The following is a 16,347-nucleotide window of genomic DNA, read 5'->3' as shown; positions in this document are numbered from 1 at the left end:
TAATGTAAAAGATGATGTTATACCAAGTAAATAGATCCCTAACATGTCACGCTTTAAAATTGCGCACACTTGTGGAATGGTACCAAACTTTGGTACTTAAAAATCTCCATAGGCGAGGCGTTAACATTTTTTACAGGTTACATGTTTAGAGTCCCAGAGGAGGTTTAGTGCTAGAATTTTTGCTCTTGCTCTAATGCACGCAGTGATACCTCACATGTGTGGTTTGAACGGCATTTACATATGTGGGTGCGACTTACGTGTGCATTTGCATCTGTGCACAAGCACACAGGGATGGGACGCTTTAAATTTTGCATTTTTTTATTGTTTATTTTACTTTTTTTTTAATTTTTACTTTCTCTTCTTTTTTTTTTTTTTGACCACTTTTATTCATATTACAAAGAATGTAAACATCCCTTCTAATAGGAATGGTGCATGGCAGATCCTCTTTATGGAGAGATGTGGCGTCTATACCCACATCTCTCCTCCAGGCTGCAAAGTTTGAGATAAAGTCGAGATCTGAGCTTCGCTTACTTCCTCTGCCCAGACATGACGTCATAACATCACGTCCGAGTCTCCGACGGTCATAGAGATGACTGGCGACCATCTGGTCACCGAAAGTCTCTGATAATCGTCAGGCAGCAGTGGATTCTTTCTCCGGGTCGCCGATCATACGGGTGAGCTTGGCCAAGCACCAGAAGGTGGCAGGAGGGGGGTGTGATGGAATGTCCCCCACACTCCGCTTGAGTGCTTCCGTCAGTATACCGCTTCCTAAGTCCTGGAACACAAGTCCAATGGATCTGGCTATAGGAACCCCCAAGAACTAGACAACACCAGTCTTGAAGAACATCAGGAATAATGACGTTTATTTGAGATCTCACACAAAATATGTACAGCGGGGTGACTAAAACCTAACCTAATTAGCATGAGCTAATTATCTAATCAACACTGGACTCCTTCATTCAATTGCAGGTTAATTAGCACAAACAACAAAACAACAATTGGTGAAATACTCTTTAGAATCTGTGTCAAGCCAGACTAGACTCATTTACATTATACAAGACAACAGACAGGTGGCTGGAGGTGATGATATTAGCATCTACGAGTTTGTGTCCCAATAGTGTGATTCAGTCTATTGCTAACATAAGACTGTGTGTCTTGGGGGGGGGGGGGGGCACAGACCTGAATCCAAGTAAAACCATCTCAGGGGTCCCCAGGCATACAACTCACAAAGAGCACTGTTCTCCCAAATGTGAGGGTCCATAATCACAAGGCTAGAGGCTAACATTCAGTCCCCTCCAAGAGCCTCAGTCCCATCTAGGTCTGTCACATTTCTCCCCTTTCGACAGGAGACAAACACAGGAGGAGACCCCAGACAGGTTGACTCCGAAGTTAGTCCATGATTCCAGTCCTCTAATGCTGGTATCGACACAGTACCTCAAATAAAGTGTCCCAAACAGAGTATTCCTCACCCAGCCAAACTCTGCCTCTCTCAGAGAACATGCCTGACACTGGGGAGAGGTGTGGACCGGCTCTTCTCCCTGGAGTCCTTTCAGCCACTGGAGAGAAGCCAGGGTGACTGGGCTCACTCCATCAGGCTGTTGGGGATCTGGGCCGACCGCCCAGCATCCCTGGGGTATACCAGTGGAGACTGAAGTTCCATCCACCGATATCAGCTCAAGCTACAGTTGTGTGTAGGGGCCAACAGCAGTCTGCCCTCTTAGCACTTCAGCTGAGAACACCACATCATCCACTCCATCTGACTTTTGGGAAGTGAGGCCGACCGCCCCAGCTCCCTGGAACTCTGCAGCCGTTACCAGTGCTGGGCAGAGGTTGGTAGCACTCTGCCCGGTTGACAGCGCTTCAGCTGGGTTGGTGTCATCATTCTGGGGCGCCGACAGCTGTTGGAAATCCCTTTCACTGGTATTGTCTCCCAGGTGCACAAACTCTTGTTGGGGAGGGAACATGTCTGCTTCTCCTCTCTGCATTTCTGAAATCCACTGGGAGAGAGGGACCATCACCTTCTCACCTTGGGCCTCCGAAACTGCCACGGGTGTGGAGCAGGGGTCTGCAGTACTCTGTCCTGCTGCAAGTACTTGAGCAGGTGATGTGTAATCTATGACATCCTCTGATGAACAGTTCATTAAGTCCATACATTCTGTAATCTGTGGCTGGAGAGATGAGCCGACTGCCCCAGCTCCCTGGGACTCCACAGTTGCTGCCGGTGCTGGGCAGAGGTTGGTAGCACTCTGCCCTGTTGCCAGCACTTCTGCTGGGGGTTTGCTAGGTGGTTCCTCCTCTACAGAAATGTTTATTAAATCCCCAGTCTCTGGAATTGCTAAAAGTGTGGGACAGAGGTCTTGGACCCTCTGTTCAGTTACCAGATCTTCAGCTGGAGAAGTTTGTTGTAACTCCATAGATGATGCTGGCAGAAAATCACATGTCCCTGTCAGTGTTGTGGGAGAAAGGCCGACTATCTCTTCTCTCAAGAAGGCCAAAGTCACTGTTGGTGATCAGCACTTCAGGTTTGGGGACGTCAATCTCCGGAGTTTCCACCGATTCTCTGGCATGCTGCTGAACGTGTTCTAGCAGTTTCCTGTATGCCCTTTCCAGATGTTGTTCCTTCCTTAACAAACGGTCCAGATCAGGTTTAAGCTCTGAGACCCCTGCAAGACCCAACATAGCCTCTCTATATTCTTGCAGGTCCTCAAGGGTAGGTTCCCCTTCATCACCAAACACAAAACGATCTGTAAGGCTCTTCCACAGCAATTCAGGGCCTCCAAAGTTATATCCCTCTGGAGAGCATTCTGTCGTCTCCCCCAAATATCCCTGCTCTGCGTGCCATTGCAGAGCCCGATAATGATTGTCCAGCTCTATCTCCTGCTGGACCAGCCTGTCCAACTCAGTCACCCATTGCTCCTGGGGCCGCTCTCCCAGGAATGCCATCTGCAATGCCCGTTGGTCACTGGCCCATTGCTATTGGGTTGGAAACACTTGCCCTGTTTTATACCAGCGAGCTGGAGGGCTTCAATCCAGAGCTCCACCCAAATCTGCTGTCTGAGCTCCATGTATTCATCCTCAGACACAGTCCTGGTGTATGCTGAAAGGATGATCCGCAGCAGCCCCGGGAACTCTGATGCCAGGTCCATATCTCCCCTGGGGTGACCTAAGTCTGCTATCCTGATCTTGGATCCCAGTGGAGGTTTGGATGTCCCAGACTGCAGGAAGCAACCCACTGCTTGCCGCTAATGTGACGGATTCAATCCCACAATCCGATTGAGTGCTTTCGCCATATATCACTTCCTCTCAGCCTGAATATAGATATCAGATATTCCAACCGCTCACAAGCACAAACAAGACAAGACTTGCTTAGTTCTAACATGGACTGATTTATTAGAAACAAAATTGCAAGTATTTATAATACAGTAGAAGGGGAGGTCCCCCCTCCTGATCATTTATTCTAACAATACAACTGTAGCCAGAAACAGAATTAACCTGAGCTAATTATCTAAATCAGCACTCAGACTAGTTGACTGAGAGATAAGACTTTTAGCTCACTAACAATTCAATACACATTACCATAAACATCAACACTGGACTCCTTCATTCAATTGCAGGTTAATTAGCACAAACAACAAAACAACAATAGGTGAAATACTCTTTAGAATCTGTGTCAAGCCAGACCAGACTCATTTACATTATACAAGACAACAGACAGGTGGCTGGAGTTGATGATATTAGCATCTAATGCCGCATACACACGTAGCCGACTATCCGACGTACTTAGTCTGGCGGACTTCCCGCCAGACTGTCCGTCCGACTTTCTGAACGGGCTACTTGCCCACACACGGCACTTTTTCAGCGGACTAATACGGCGGGAAGTCCGCCAGACTAAGTACGTCGGATAGTCGGCTACGTGTGTATGCGGCATTAGATGCTAATATCATCAACACCAGCCACCTGTCTGTTGTCTTGTATAATGTAAATGAGTCTGGTCTGGCTTGACACAGATTCTAAAGAGTTTTTCACCTATTGTTGTTTTGTTGTTTGTGCCCACACACGCGGAGGAAAGTCCGCTCATTTCGTGCGGGTCTCCAGGTAGGCGGGGCCCGCAAAGGAAACGTCGCTGGCCCCGCCACCTGGTATGGACTTAAAGGGGAAACCCCACGCCGAAAAAATTGGTGTGGGGGTTCCCTCCAGGCCCACATCAGACCCTTGTCTAAGTACGCTACCCGGCCGGCCAGTAAAGGGGGGACGAGCAAGCGCCCCCCCCTCCTGAGCCGTACCAGGCCGCGTGCCATCAACATGGGGGGTGCCTTGGGGAAGGGGGGGCGCACAGCCCCCCCACCCCAAAGCACCTTGTCCCCATGTTGATGAGGACAAGGGCCTCTTCCCGACAACCCTGGCCGTTGGTTGTCGGGGTCTGCGGGCGGGGGGCTTATCGGAATCCGGGAGCCCCCTTTAATAAGGGGGCCCCGAATACCGCCCCCACCCTATGTGAATGAGTATGGGGTACAATGTACCCCTATCCATTCACCTGTGAAAAAAGTACAAAAAGAAACACAACACAGGGTAAATATATTTTTTTGCACAGCTCCGGGGGTCTTCCGTCTTCGGGGGTCTTCTCGCCGGACTCCTCCGCTATCTTCTTCTAGCTCTTTTGCTAGCAGAGGAGCCCGGCTTTCTTCCTCACCGCCGCCCTTCTTCCGACTTCGGGGGTCTTGTCCCCCTCTTCGGTTCTTCTGTCGCCGCTGTCATCGCCGCCGCCGCCTTCTGGCCTTCTGTTCTTCTCTTCTTCTCTTCAGATGTTGACTTGTCGCATGCAATGGCTCCGACGCGATGCGCAGCGACTTATATAGGGACATCACCGGATGATGTCCCCGTCCATTATGGTGTCACAGTCCCAGAGGATGCTGGGACTGTGACATCATAATAGGCGGGGACATCATCTGGTGATGTCCTTATATAAGTCACCGCGCATCGCGTCGGAGCCATTGTGAGCGGAGGGAACGACGAGTCAACATCTGAAGAGTAGAACAGAAGAACAGAAGGCGGCAACAGCGGCGACAGAAGACCGGGCCACCGCCTGTAAAAGAGCTATAAGAAGGGGTGGTGGCCCGGCAGAAGAACCGAAGAGGGGGACAAGACCCCAGAAGAGGGGGACAAGACCCCCGAAGTCGGAAGAAGAGGTCGACGGTGAGGAAGAAAGCTGGGCTCCTCCGCTAGCAAAAGAGCTAGCAGAAGATAGCGGAGGAGTCCGGCGAGAAGACCCCCGAAGACGGAAGACCCCCGGAGTTGTGCAATAAACTATTTTTACCCTGTGTTGTGTTTTTTTTTGTACTTTTTTCACAGGTGAATGGGTAGGGGTACATTGTACCCCATACTCATTCACATCGGGTGGGGGCCGGTATCCGGGGGCCCCCTTATTAAAGGGGGCTCCCAGATTCCGATAAGCCCCCGCCCGCAGACCCCGATAACCAACGGCCAGGGTTGTCGGTATAAGGCCCTTGTCCTCATCAACATGGGGACAATGTGCTTTGGGGTGGGGGGGCCGTGCGGCCCCCCTTCCCCAAGGCACCCCCCATGTTGAGGGCACGCGGCCTGGTATGGCTCAGGATGGGGGGGGGGCGCTCGCTCGTCCGCCCCTTTCCTGGCCGGCTGGGTAGCGTGCTCGGACAAGGGTCTGATGTGGACCTGGGGGGAACACCCACGCCGATTTTTTTGGCGTTGGGGTTCCCCTTTAAGTCCATACCAGGTGGCGGGGCCAGCAACGTCTCATTTGCGGGCCCCGCCTACCTGGAGACCCGCTCGAAATGGGCGGGAAAAGTCTGTTAATTTCAAAAGTACGGGGGCCCGGCATACCCACGGCCGGATTGTCCGCCGAAATGCGAGTCCGGCGGGAAGATTGGAGTGCAAAACTACTTTCTAAGTCCGCCGTACTTTCGGGTCAAAAAAAGTATGCCAGAGGCTACACACGGGGGGATTGTCCGGCGGACTTGAGTTTGCCGGACTTTTCCACCCGATTGTTTGATCGTGTGTACGCGGCATAATAGTTTGTGTCCCAACAGTGATATTCAGTCTTCTGCTAACATGGCATTTACATATCCAGAGTCTGTGTGTCCTGGGGGACGACGACGCGGACCTGAATCTAAGTAAAACCACCTCAGGGGTCCCCAGGTATACAGCTCACAAAGAGCACCATTCCCCCAAATGCCGGGGCCCATAATCACAAGGCAAGAGGCTCACATTCTGTCCCCTCCAAGAGCCTCGGTCCCGGCTAGGTCTGTCACAGGGGGGATTTCCTCTCCCGCTGCCTGTAAGAATGATTACCGCTGCTATGATTGTTCTTAAGGTGTACAGAATCGCTGGCTGAAAAAGATGATATCTGAATGATGCCTGTAGCTGCACCCATCATTCAGATATGCCCACTGAAGTCAAAGACATCATATGATGTGATTGGGCTGCAAGTGGTTAAAGTGTATTTTTAAAAAAAAATTGCATTTGAAAAACCTCTGCGCAAATACTGTTTGACATAAAAAAATTGCAACGACCGCCATTTTATCCATTAGTGTCTCTGCTGAAGTGGCAAGTGGTTAATGAATTGTCTTCATGTTTGTACACTTATAGAGATCAGGAGTATTTACCGATTAAGAACAGTTCACTGGGCAGCTGTCTGTATTTTTAAAGTTATAATATAAAAAATAAATATTGTGGGTGGGAAGGAGAGAAGTGAATAGCACCAACATCCCCTTTAATAATGAAGAGAACCAATACCTGTTTATAGAATGGAATTTTCTAGGTGCAAAGTGATCAACAAGTATGTGACTGTTAAAAATGGAAAAAAAAAAACTTTATTTACAATTTACTTTAAAACCAATAAAATAGTAATGTGGAGATTTCAAAAGAATGCTGTATATATAATAATGATTTTGTAAACTAGCCCTTTACACATAGTCGTCTACATGTTTCACCATCCCGACTTCATCAGGCATTTTGTGCGAAGGATACTAGTAATATATACAAAAAATATAAGGTTCAAGAACCATACATCACATGTGTGTATATATATACATAACATAATATACATAATATATACATATACATATACATAAGGTAAGTATTCACAAGTACAGGTCACATAACAACCAACTAGGCAGATACAAACCCCTTGAGATCCAGACATGCACTGTGTGATTTGCATCAAGATGGAATAAGGGGGGAGCAAGGAACCCAATTCCCACCATTGACCCCCCCCCCCCCACATCCAAAACCAGCACAGGGCAGACCATAGAGGCGGTAAACAGATAATGGAATCCTGGTAATATAATTCAATAATTTAAATTTGTTTTGATTTGAGGGTGTAACCTATCAATATACACTATATTGTCAAAAGTTTTGAGTGCCTGCCTTCACACACACATCCCAGTCTGGCAACCATAGTCCATAGGGATCAATATTGAGTTGGCCCTTTGCAGCTATAACAGCTTTAACTCTTCTGGGAAGGCCGTCCACAAGGTTTAGGAGGGTGTCTATGGGAACCTTTGACCATTCTTCCAGAAGAGTATTTGTAAGGCCTAGATCGCAGTTTCTGCTCTAAATCATCCCCAAGGTCTTCTATCAGGTTGAGGTCAAGACTCTGTGCAGGCCAGTCAAGTTCCTCCACCCCAAACTCGCTCATCCATGTCTTTATGGACCTTGCTTTGTGCACTGGCGTGCAGTCATTTTGTAACAGGAAGGGGCCATCCCCAAAGTGTTCCCACAAAGTTGGGAGCATGAAATTGTCCATAATGTCTTGGTATGCTGGCTTCTTAAGTGTTCCCTTCACTGGAATTAAGAGAACCCCTGAAAAACAACCCCACACCCTAATCCCCCCCCTGCACAAAGTAAGGTCCATAAAGACATGCATGAGTGAGTTTGAAGTGGAGGAACTTGATTGGCCTTAGTCCTGACCTCAGCCCGATAGAACACCTTCGGGATGAATTAGAGCGGCGACTGTGAGCCGGGCTTTTCTTCTCCACATCATTCCCTGACCTCACAAATGCTCTTCTAAACCTCGTGGACAGCCTTCCCAGAAGAATTGAAGCTGTTATAGCCACAAAGAGTGGGCCAACTCAAAGGCCCAGGTCTGTTTTTCTTTAGCCCAGGTAAGATGCTTCTGACATTGTCTGTTGTTGAGGAGTGGCTTGAGAAGAGGAATAGGACATTTGAAGCCCATGTCCAGGATCCGTCTGGGTGTGGTGGCTCTTGATGGACTGACTCCAGGCCTCAGTCCACTCCTTGTGAAAGTCCCCAACACTTCTGAATGGCCCTCTCCTGAAAATCCTCTCCAGGCTGTGGTCATCCCTGCTGCTTGTGCACCTTTTTTTTTCCACACTTTTCCCTTCCATATAACTTTCTATTAATGTGCTTTGATGCAGCATTTTGGGGACATCCAACTTCTTTTGCAATTACCTTTTGAGGCTTTCCCTCCTTATGGAGGGTGTCAATGATGGTTTTCTGCACAACTGTTAGGTCAGAAGTCTTTCCCATGATTGTGGTTCCTACTGAACCCGACTAAGAGGAGACCATTTCAAGGCTCAGGAACCCTTTGCAGGTGTTATGGCGCAATTAGCTGATTAGAGTGGGACACTTTGAGCCGAGAATATCGCACCTTTTCACAATATTCAAATTTTCTGAGATTGTGCATTTGGGGTTTTCATGAGCTATAAGCCATAATAATCACAATTATGCCAAATCATGGCTTGAACTATCTTGTTTTGCATGTAATGAGTCCATCTCATATATTAGTTTCACCTTTTAACCACGCCGATGTACGTCAGCAGAATGGCACGGGCAGGCATATTGGCGTACAGGTATGTCCAATCTTTAATGCCGCCCTGCCATCGGGAGCGTGCCGCTGGTGGCACACTCGCATGCTGGTCGGGACCCCCGTGAGTCCGGTCGCGGGTCCTGCAGACTCAATCGGCGCGGGCATACCCGCGATCGCCTCACGGGGTGGCTAAACGGAGAGATGCCGTTGTAAACAGAATCTCCCCGTTCTGCCTAGCAACAGGTGACGCTGATCTCTGCTCCATGTGATTGGAGCAGAGATCAGTGTTCACTAAATGAAAGCCCAGCCCCCAACAGTTAGTAACACACCCCTAGGAACACTTAACCCCTACACTGACACCTACTGGTTAACCCCTTCACTGCCAGTATCATCTACACAGGAATCACTGCATTTGTATAGCACTGATTGCTGTATAAGTGACAATGGTCCAAAAATGTGTCAAAAATGTCCGATGTGTCCACCATAATGTCACAGTCACAATAAAAATTTGCTGATCGCCGCCATTACTAGTAAAAAAAAATTATTAATAAAATGCCATAAAACTATCCCCTATTTTGTAAACGCTATAACTTTTGCACAAACCAATCGATAATCGCTTATTGTGATTTTTCTACCAAAAATATGTAAAAATACGTATCGGCCTAAACTGAGGGAACATTTTTTTTTTATATATTTTTGGGCATATTTATTATAACAAAAATTAAAAAATAATGCGTTTTTTTTCAAAATTGTCGCTCTATTTTTGTTTATAGCGCAGAAAATAAAAACCGCAGGGTGATCAAATACCACCAAAAAGAAATCTCTATTTGTGGGGAAAAAAAGGACGTCAATTTTAATTGGGAGCCACGTCGCACGACCGCGCAATTGTCCGTTAAAACAACGCAGTGCGGAATCGCAAAAAGTGGTCTGGTCTTTGGCCAGCAAAATGGTCCGGGGCTGAAGTGGTTAAGGTTGCATTAGTGAAATAAATGAACTTTTGCACGATATTCAAATTTTTTTGAGTGTGCTTGGTTCATATCTTATAAAGGCTAAGGATATTTTTGTATTAAAAAAAAAAAAATGGTGGCCAACCCAAAAATCACATAAACAGATCAAGAAAACTGCTGCAGGAGAGAAAGTATTCATGAAAATTATTGAAATTTGTAGCTAAATTTTGTTAAAAATATTCTAATCCTTGTCTGATGATATCACTTTTAGATGCCCCAACAAGAACAATCCAACACTCTCTGTGACAGAAAATGGAGTGTCCCTTAGAGGTCGCTTTTCTTTTAAAGTGTTTAAATTTCCTGGAAAATCCAATCAGATTTATTTACACTGTCAGGTCGGCTTGTGTAACAGATACAGAATTATCTGCTTACCTGTGAGTATTGATTGTTAACATATATTTCCTATTTTATTTAAATTGGATATTTAGGAAAATGTCTAAATGCAGTGTCTAAAAAGTGATACATGTGAACGGTTTCTCTTGAAAAGTAATTTTGTTAATATGTCAAATCAATCTTGTGGTGTGGAAACCCCTGCCACACTGCACAGCCAGAGAGGAAATGTCACTGTTACCTGATTCAGCGATACAACTTTGTTATCTGCCTGCAACAAAGACAGGTGACAATGTTTAGACAATGAGTTATCATAGTGATGATATTGGTCAATTGTAAAATGAGCAGGCTAGTAAGGATGAGCCGAACACCCTCCCCCCTGTTCGATTCGCACCAGAACCTGCGAACAGACCTAAACTTCGTGTGAACTTTAGAACCCTATTAAAGTCTATGAGACTCCAACGTTCAAGAGAGTGCCCCCCCTCCTGAACCGTACCAGGCCACATGCCCTCAACATTGGGAGGATGCTTTGGGGGTCTGTGACTCCTCAAAGCACCATGTCCCAATGTTGATGGGGACAAGGGCCTCATCCCCACAACCCTGGCCGGTGGTTGTGGGGGTCTGCGGGTGGGGGGCTTATCAGAATCCAGAAGCCCCCTTTAACAAAGGGACCCCCAGATCCTGCCCCCCCTGTTTGAAATGGTAAGGGGGTACAAAAGTACCCATACCATTTCACAAAGAAAGTGTAAAAAATAGTTAACTAAGACAAGCACACCTTTGAAAAATTCCTTTATTAAAAAAAAAAAAAAAAAAAAGATTCCAGAGGTGGTAATCCACTCTTGCTATCCAGCGACGGATGATCATCTCTCCGGGGTCCAGCGATGGTGATGGGTGATTTTCAGTCCAGCGCAGTCCATCCATGCATCCATCTTCTGTCTCCACTGTCGGAGACACTGCGGGATGCCGGCGCCTGACGTTTCTTATATTAGGAGGGCAGGGCCACCAGTCACCTGACCCCACCCCCCTCTGACACTAGTGAGGGAAGCCAGGGCTTCCCCAATGACGTATGGGTGACCCCGCCCCCCTCTGATGTAACGGAAACCTGCGTTATGTTCGAGTCGAACATGAGTTCGACTCGAACTCGAAGCTCATCCCTACAGGCTAGAGATAGAGACGGATTACTTGAGCCTAACAATTTCCATTAGAAACTAAGGTTAGCACCCTCTATATATATTTCTTGTGGCAAAATAATGGTAATCATAAGACTCTGAGGCAGAGTAAACAGTTTAATACTTTGATTATGCACACTGGCAGGTTTATTATTATTATTAATATTATTATTATTATTATTATTATTATTATTATTATTATTATTATTATTATACTGGGTACGTGTAATGAGGTCATTAGACTGTATTTTTTTCTATTGGTCTGTTTTTAAGTGGAAAATCTAATAATTTTCTTTGGTAGACTAAAAGAAAATGCATTATTAAGTGAGAAGCGAAGCACTCAATTATTCATTATTTTATCATTTAAATGCACTATACACTAAAACCATGAATTGTGAGTATAATTTGTTCCGGAAACATGTTTGTGATCCAAAGCACTCATATATCAAAGCAAATTTCCCCATAAGGAATAATGGAAACTCAAATGATTTGTTCCACAACCATATATTCCTAGGTCCTTCAGTTTATAGTCCATATAAAAAGATTATAGCAATGTGGTAGGTTATGTAACCATAAAATGTCTATCCACGAATAGAAGCCTCCACAAAGGGATTAGAAGCAAAATTCAGCAGGAGCTCCAGAGTATAAAAGAGAAGAGAGGCTCCTCTAAGTGTAACCCCCCCCCCCCCCCACGGGTTGGTACGCACCAGAACCTGCAAACAGACCTAAACTTCGTGTGAACATTAGAACCCTATTAAAGTCTATGGGACTCGATTTTAATAATGCTTAAAGTGAAATAATAAAAGTGTAATATTCCTTTAAATTTCGTACCTGGGGGGTGTCTATTGTATGCCTGTGAAGGGGCGCATGTTTCCCGTGCTTAGAACTGTCCCTGCACAAAGTGTCATTTCTGCAGGAAAAAAAGTAATTTAAAATCACTCGCGGCTATAATGAATTGTCGGCTCCCCATAATACAGAGAGCACTCATTGAAAATCATTGATAAAAAAAAAAGCGTTGGGTTCCCCCAAATTCAGTTACCAGGCCCTTTAGGTCTGGTATGGATATCAAGGGGATATCCCTGCATCAATTTTTTTTTTTTTAATTACGTGGGGTTGCCCCTAAATATCCATACCAGACACTTCAGGTCTGGTATGGATTTTAAGGGGAACTCCACACCAAATTTAAAATTTCTCCCTCTAGCGCAGCAGCCCATCCATCCTCTGTCTCCTCTGGCAGAGACACTGTGGGGATCCCGGCAGCCTGACATTTCTTATATGAGGAGGGTGGGGCCACTTGTCACCTGACCCCACCCAACTCTGATGCAAGTATGGAAGCCTGGCTTCCCCAATGACATGTGGGTGTCCCCACCCCCTCTGATGTAACGGAAACCTGCATTACATCAGAGGGGGGCGGGGTCACCCACATGTCCTTGGGGAAGCCAGGCTTTCCCACCTGCATCAGAGGGGGTGGGGTCAGGTGGCGGGTGGCCCCGCCCTCCTCAAATAAGAAATGTCCAGCTGCCGGGATCTCCGCAGTGTCTCCGCCAGTGGAGACAGAGGATGAATGAGATCACCTGTCGCTGGATCAGATCAGCCATCGCTGCACCCCAGAGAGACGATCATCCATCACTGGATTTTTTAAATTTTTAATAAAGGACTTTTTCAACGGTGTGTGTGTCTTTTTTAATATTATGTACACTTTCTTTGTGAAATGGTAGGGGTACTTTTGTACCCCCTTACCATTTCAAACTGGGGGGGCGGGATCTGGGGGTCCCCTTGTTAAAGAGGGCTTGTGGATTCTGATAAGCCCCCTGCCCGCAAACCCCCACAACCACCAGCCAGGGTTGTGGGGATGAGGCCCTTGTCCTCATCAACATGGGGACAAGGTGCTTTGAGGGGTCACAGACCCCCAAAGCATCCTCCAAATGTTGGGGGCATGTGGCCTGGTACGGTTTGGGGGGCGCTCTCTCGCCCGCCTCTTTTCCTGCGGCCTGCCAGGTTGCGTGCTCGGATAAAGGGTCTGGTATGGATATTTAGGGGGAACCCCACGTCATTTTTTTTACATATGATGCAGGGTTCCCCTTAATATCCATACCAGATCTGAAGGGCCTGGTAATTGAATTTGGGGGAACCCCACACTTTTTTTTTTTATCAATGACTTTCAATGACTGTTCTCTGTATTACGGGGAGCCGACAATTCATTATAGCCGCAAGTGATTTTAAATGACTTTTTTCCTTTAATGAATGAATGAATGAATGAATGAATGAATGAAATACTTATATAGCGCACAATGCGAACTGAATCGCCTCTAGGCGCTGTGGCGAGCTTTGATCATCTGCTAAAAGAGGAAGGTCTTGAGTTTTTTTCCTAAAAGCCAGGTGATTTTCTTCCAGGCGGATGTTGATTGGTAGAGCATTCCATAGCCGAGGCCCTTGGACAGCGAATCTCCGATCCCCCTTGGATTTATACCGGGCTTTGGGCACGAGGAGGAGGTTTTTGTTGGCTGATCGAAGACTGCGGTTTGGTGTGTAATGATTTATTTTCTCCATTAGGTATTGCGGAGCTTCTCTATGCACGCATTTGTGGGTGAGGCAAAGGGTCTTGAACGTGATCCGATTTTTTACGGTTAGCCAATGTAAGCTCCTCAGTGAAGGAGAAATGGATTCCCAGGGTTTTTTTCCTGTTATCAGCCTTGCCGCTGTGTTTTGGATCAGTTGTAATCGCGCAAGTTGATATTGTGGTAATCCTATGTAAAGCGAGTTTGCGTAGTCCAGTCGTGAATTAATGATTGTTCCAACTACCACTGCTTTGTCATTCTTTGGGATAAAAGGGATGAGTCTGCGAAGCATGCGCAGCAGATGGTGAGATCGACTGACTACTGTTCCTATTTGCGCATCCATTGACATTTGTGCGTCTAAAATAACCCGAGACTCTTCGCTTTGGTCTTTGGGGAGATAGTCTGCCCAAAGACGGTTGGTGGAGACCAGGAGGTTTTGGTTGCGGGCTTATGATTTTGGTGCAAGATAAGAAGCTCTGTCTTTGATTGGTTCAGCTGGAGGGAGTTGGTGGTCATCCAGTCCTCTATTGATTTGAGGCAGTTTTCAAGTTGTTGTTGGTGATCTTTTTTTCCATTGATCCGGAAATAAAGTTGCGTGTCGTCAGCGTAAGAGTGGAAGCAGAGATCTGAGCATCTGATGATTTGAAGGAGTGGGCGAATGTAAATGTTGAAGAGAACGGGTGACAACGGAGAGCCTTGAGGGACTCCGCAGGTGACTGCCCGAGTTTCGGAGAGGAATTTTCCTAGTTTCACTGTCTGTGACCGATTTCCTAGGAAGGACGCGAACCAATGGAGATCTATGTCTTGGACTCCGGCTACTTCTGTGAGGCGGACGAGTAGAGTATTGTGATCTACTGTATCAAACGCTGCACTTAGGTCTAGCAGTACGAGGAGACACGGCTCTCCGTCATCTGCCGCTTCGAGGGCGTCATCCCAAATCTTGAGGAGAGCTGTTTCTGTTCCATGACCCGGGCGGAAGCCTGATTGCAGCGGGTCCAGGAGTTTGTGAGTATCCAGGTGAAGTTGTAGCTGATGTACTACAGCTTTCTCCATGATCTTAGAAATGGTGTTGAGGCTTGTAATTGGCCTACGGTTGTTTGGATCCTGAGGGTCCAGGTTTGGTTTCTTGAGTAGAGGTTTGACGATGCCTTGTTTGAGGATGCTGGGAACAATCCCTTCGTGGAATGATCGGTTTATGAGGTGAGTTATGGTTGGAGCCACGATGTCGGAGCATTCTTTCAGTAGTTTTGTGGGGATGATGTCAATAGGTGAGGTACTGTCACGCAGTTTATTAATGATGTTTTTTGCGGTGTCTACGGTAATTGGGGATAGTGAAAATTTTGGCGGTTGCGGTATGTTGGTGCGGACATCCTCTTTATGTATTTGCTGGCTGAGGTTGGATGTTTTCTTCTGACAAATTGTTTCCCTGATGGTTTTGACTTTATCGATGAAAAAAATCCGACAGTTTGTCACAGTAATCCTGGGATTCGCTTTCTGGGGGTTCTAGGCACACCGGATTCATTGATTGATTAACCAGTTTAAACAGTTCCCGTGGTTGGTTTGCGGCCGTTGAGATTGTATATGAGAAGTGGTCCTTTTTGGCTTTGAAGATTGCTTTCCGATAATTCTCTGTCAGACCTTTGTAGTTAAATAGGTTTTCCTCGGTGGGATTTCTTCTCCATGTTCTTTCCGCTCTTCTGCGTTCTTGCTTTAGTACGGAGAGGGAGCTATTAAACCATCCAGCATTTTTCTTCCTGATGAGAGCCCTGCGTTTTGGTGCTACTGAGTCTGCTGATTGCAGTAATGCCTTGTTCAGGGAGTTGAGTGTTTCCTCCGTAGAGTGGTTTAAGGTTATTGTAGATATTTTTTTGGACAGAGTGGTTTTGAAGGCTTCGGAGTACAGTTTTTTATGCGATCTGGTCCAGTGCGTTGTTACAGGTTTCCCTTTTGCGTTGGTGATGTTGGTAGTGATTTTGAATTTGATGGCGTGGTGATCCGTCCATGGCAGAGTTATGTTGTCGAGTATGTTGACGTCGATGTTCTGTTTGAAAATGAGGTCCAGGGTGTGTCCTGACCCATGTGTGGGAGTCTTTATCAGTTGCTGTAGACCCAGTTCTTCTAGTTGATTGATGCAGGCAGTCGCGATGGGGTCTTTAGGGCTCGTTTGCCCAAAGGTTGAAATCTCCGAGTGCCAGGAAATTTTTGAATTTTAGGGTGTGCATTGCAAAGGATTCTGTGAGGGGTGAAAGAAGATTGGACTTTGGTCCCGGTGGTCTGTAGCACAGTAGTATATGAGTGGTGTCATGGGGTGTTGGTTGAAAATGTAGCGTCAGGGTTTCCATAAAAGACACTGGGTTTTGAGATGATGGTTTAGTGAGATCCAGGTGACCTTTAAAGATCACTGCTAGGCCTCCTCCTTTTTTCCCTATCCGGTGTTCGGTTAGGATCCTGTAGTTTTCCGGCACCAATTCGGTGAG

General features: G+C 46.6%; 1 protein-coding gene across 1 annotated transcript in view; it reads left to right on the top strand.

Moving 5' to 3' along the window:
- The window catches only part of LOC144000356 (uromodulin-like), a 133,120-nt gene that overhangs the window by 67,349 nt on the left and 49,424 nt on the right, over positions 1 to 16,347 (top strand). Inside the window, exon 9 of the mRNA XM_077494148.1 lies at positions 10,025 to 10,187. Coding sequence (XP_077350274.1) covers positions 10,025 to 10,187 — 163 coding nt within the window. The remainder of the gene's footprint in view (positions 1 to 10,024; positions 10,188 to 16,347) is intronic.

The sequence above is a fragment of the Lithobates pipiens genome, unplaced genomic scaffold, assembly GCF_037356315.1.
Source record: "Lithobates pipiens isolate NorthernLeopardFrog02 unplaced genomic scaffold, aLitPip1_a1.2 Scaffold_22, whole genome shotgun sequence".
Classification (NCBI taxonomy): domain Eukaryota; kingdom Metazoa; phylum Chordata; class Amphibia; order Anura; family Ranidae; genus Lithobates; species Lithobates pipiens.
This window is presented reverse-complemented; position numbering and strand designations above follow the sequence as displayed.